The sequence below is a fragment of the Acyrthosiphon pisum genome, unplaced genomic scaffold, assembly GCF_005508785.2.
Source record: "Acyrthosiphon pisum isolate AL4f unplaced genomic scaffold, pea_aphid_22Mar2018_4r6ur Scaffold_86;HRSCAF=445, whole genome shotgun sequence".
Taxonomy (NCBI): domain Eukaryota; kingdom Metazoa; phylum Arthropoda; class Insecta; order Hemiptera; family Aphididae; genus Acyrthosiphon; species Acyrthosiphon pisum.
Window position 1 is genome coordinate 25,452 of NW_021778699.1, and position 2,051 is coordinate 27,502.

Consider the following 2,051-nt stretch of genomic DNA (forward strand, 5'->3'; position numbering starts at 1 on the left):
TATCTTAACTTTATAACTTATCTAGTTAAATTTTTTTTCTTTGTTAACTTTTAACTTAACTGAAGGCAATTTAATTGAATTAACTTAACTTTCCACAGTTAATTATTTTCATTAACTTGCCCAACCTTGCAAATTTGTTTAAATATTGTTTATGAAATCAAGGATGGAGTTGAGTACGAATGATATTTATTAATTTTAAATGGTTACGGCAGTAATTAGTTGAGACAATATCATTTATAGTATTATTATTATTATGTATATTGTAATATACAATTCAATAATTACTTTTTCTGGTATTGGAGGAGGCTTGCACCAATATTCTCCTAGGTGTATTCTTTTGCATATATGACATCCTATTATAATACTACAGAACACAATTTGTAATATTCTTTGAATTCAATAAAAACTTCATAACTTAAATAATTTTGGTATTTGAAATCAATAATTTCATCTATAACTTAAAATACCTACTATTTATGCATAGGTACTTTGTTTATCTTTGTTTGTGGCCACTGGCTGCGGTGGTTGGCCCACTGCAGGTGGTGGTATGGCATCCTTCCCATAAAAATAGTAGTTTAATCAATTAATAGTTGTTATGTAATAAATCACGTCATGTACCTATAATATGTAAATGAAATATTTAATGAAAAAAAAAAACATAATTAAATTATTTTTAAACAATATTTAGACTAATCGATGTGTCATAACCTCAAAAAAAAACATGTTACATTAGCATATTTTATAATATAATATAATATAATCCAGTTCACATTAATGAGGGATTAAAATGTAATTATTAAAATACTTTAGTGAATATTTTACTTACTTTAACTGCTTCAGACGAATAACTGATGCCGGTTAAGTTACTGTAACTTATGAAGTGTTATGGGGAACTACATGAACGCTTTAAGAATGAAATATTTTTACGATATATATATATATAACGTGTGAACTAAAATCATTGAGTGTTTGTCCCTCAACTAATCTTTCTACATAGACCATAATCTATATGTCTGTATCATCATAAATTTAGTTACGGATTTTTTTTCGTATTTTACAGTTTCCATAATTTATTGTCTTCACGCGACATATAATATTAGCAGCTTTATACCTTTTCTGTTTGACGTGTCTAAATCTTAGATATAGACTTGATTGATACCTTTTTTGTACTTTTGAAATTGCAATCGTTGGTAGGTATCTCGAGTAATTGCCGACACTCGTGACGAAATAATATAAAATATCAAAATACTGGTTTTTTTGTAGCTTATCTAGTTATCTATAAGTTAGTTACCTACACTAACTCGTCGAGTACATATTTTTTTTTCCAATTTAGGATGACATTGTGTCTAGTTGTCGACGTGAAAGGTTGACATCAATTTTGGTATACCCATCGCCTAACGGTTATATCGAAAACATTGTGTTCCAAGTGTGTTACACTTAATTTTTGTGCATCAAATTCTACGTGTCCCTAAGTCCCTGGTGAGTAACAGCTTAAATTTATAACCTTAATAGTACCTAGGTGTTTAACGCTTGTGACAATCTTACACAAAGATCGAATTAATGTGTACAAATTAATTTATGTTCAAGCTTTGAAGTATATACCTACCTATTGAATATAATTTACTTTTATATTTATACCTATTATAGTTTTTAAACATTAACAATAATATTTTGTTTTAGATTCTGAGTGGAACGATGAATGTATTGACTTTACAATGATGTGTGTTTTTTTATTTTTTTTTATGTTATGTTTTTCGTTTATTTTTTAAAAAAAAATATGCTTTTTTTGCTTTTTTCAAACAATTTATTTTTATTTTTATTATTAATTGTGCTTTAAAATCCGAGTCCTACTTACAATAAATTACGAAATCTAATAATTTCAATACATAGTTTCACATTAGTATTTGGTATTAAAGCAAGTTCAAATAATATAATTATTGACAGAAATTAACTTAATATGCCCACGAAAATTAATTAAGTAAATAGTTTATAAAGATTCATTCAGAATAAAATAATTTCATTATTGTAACTGTGAACTGTTAAAAATCTAA

General features: G+C 26.3%; 1 protein-coding gene across 1 annotated transcript in view; it reads left to right on the forward strand.

Moving 5' to 3' along the window:
• Positions 1–1,578: 1,578 nt before the first annotated feature.
• The window catches only part of LOC103310790 (formin-2-like), a gene marked incomplete at its 3' end in the record, with an annotated part of 4,775 nt that continues 4,302 nt past the window's right edge, over positions 1,579–2,051 (forward strand). Inside the window, exon 1 of the mRNA XM_029492746.1 lies at positions 1,579–1,586. Within this exon, the coding sequence (XP_029348606.1) occupies positions 1,579–1,586 (8 nt within the window). The remainder of the gene's footprint in view (positions 1,587–2,051) is intronic.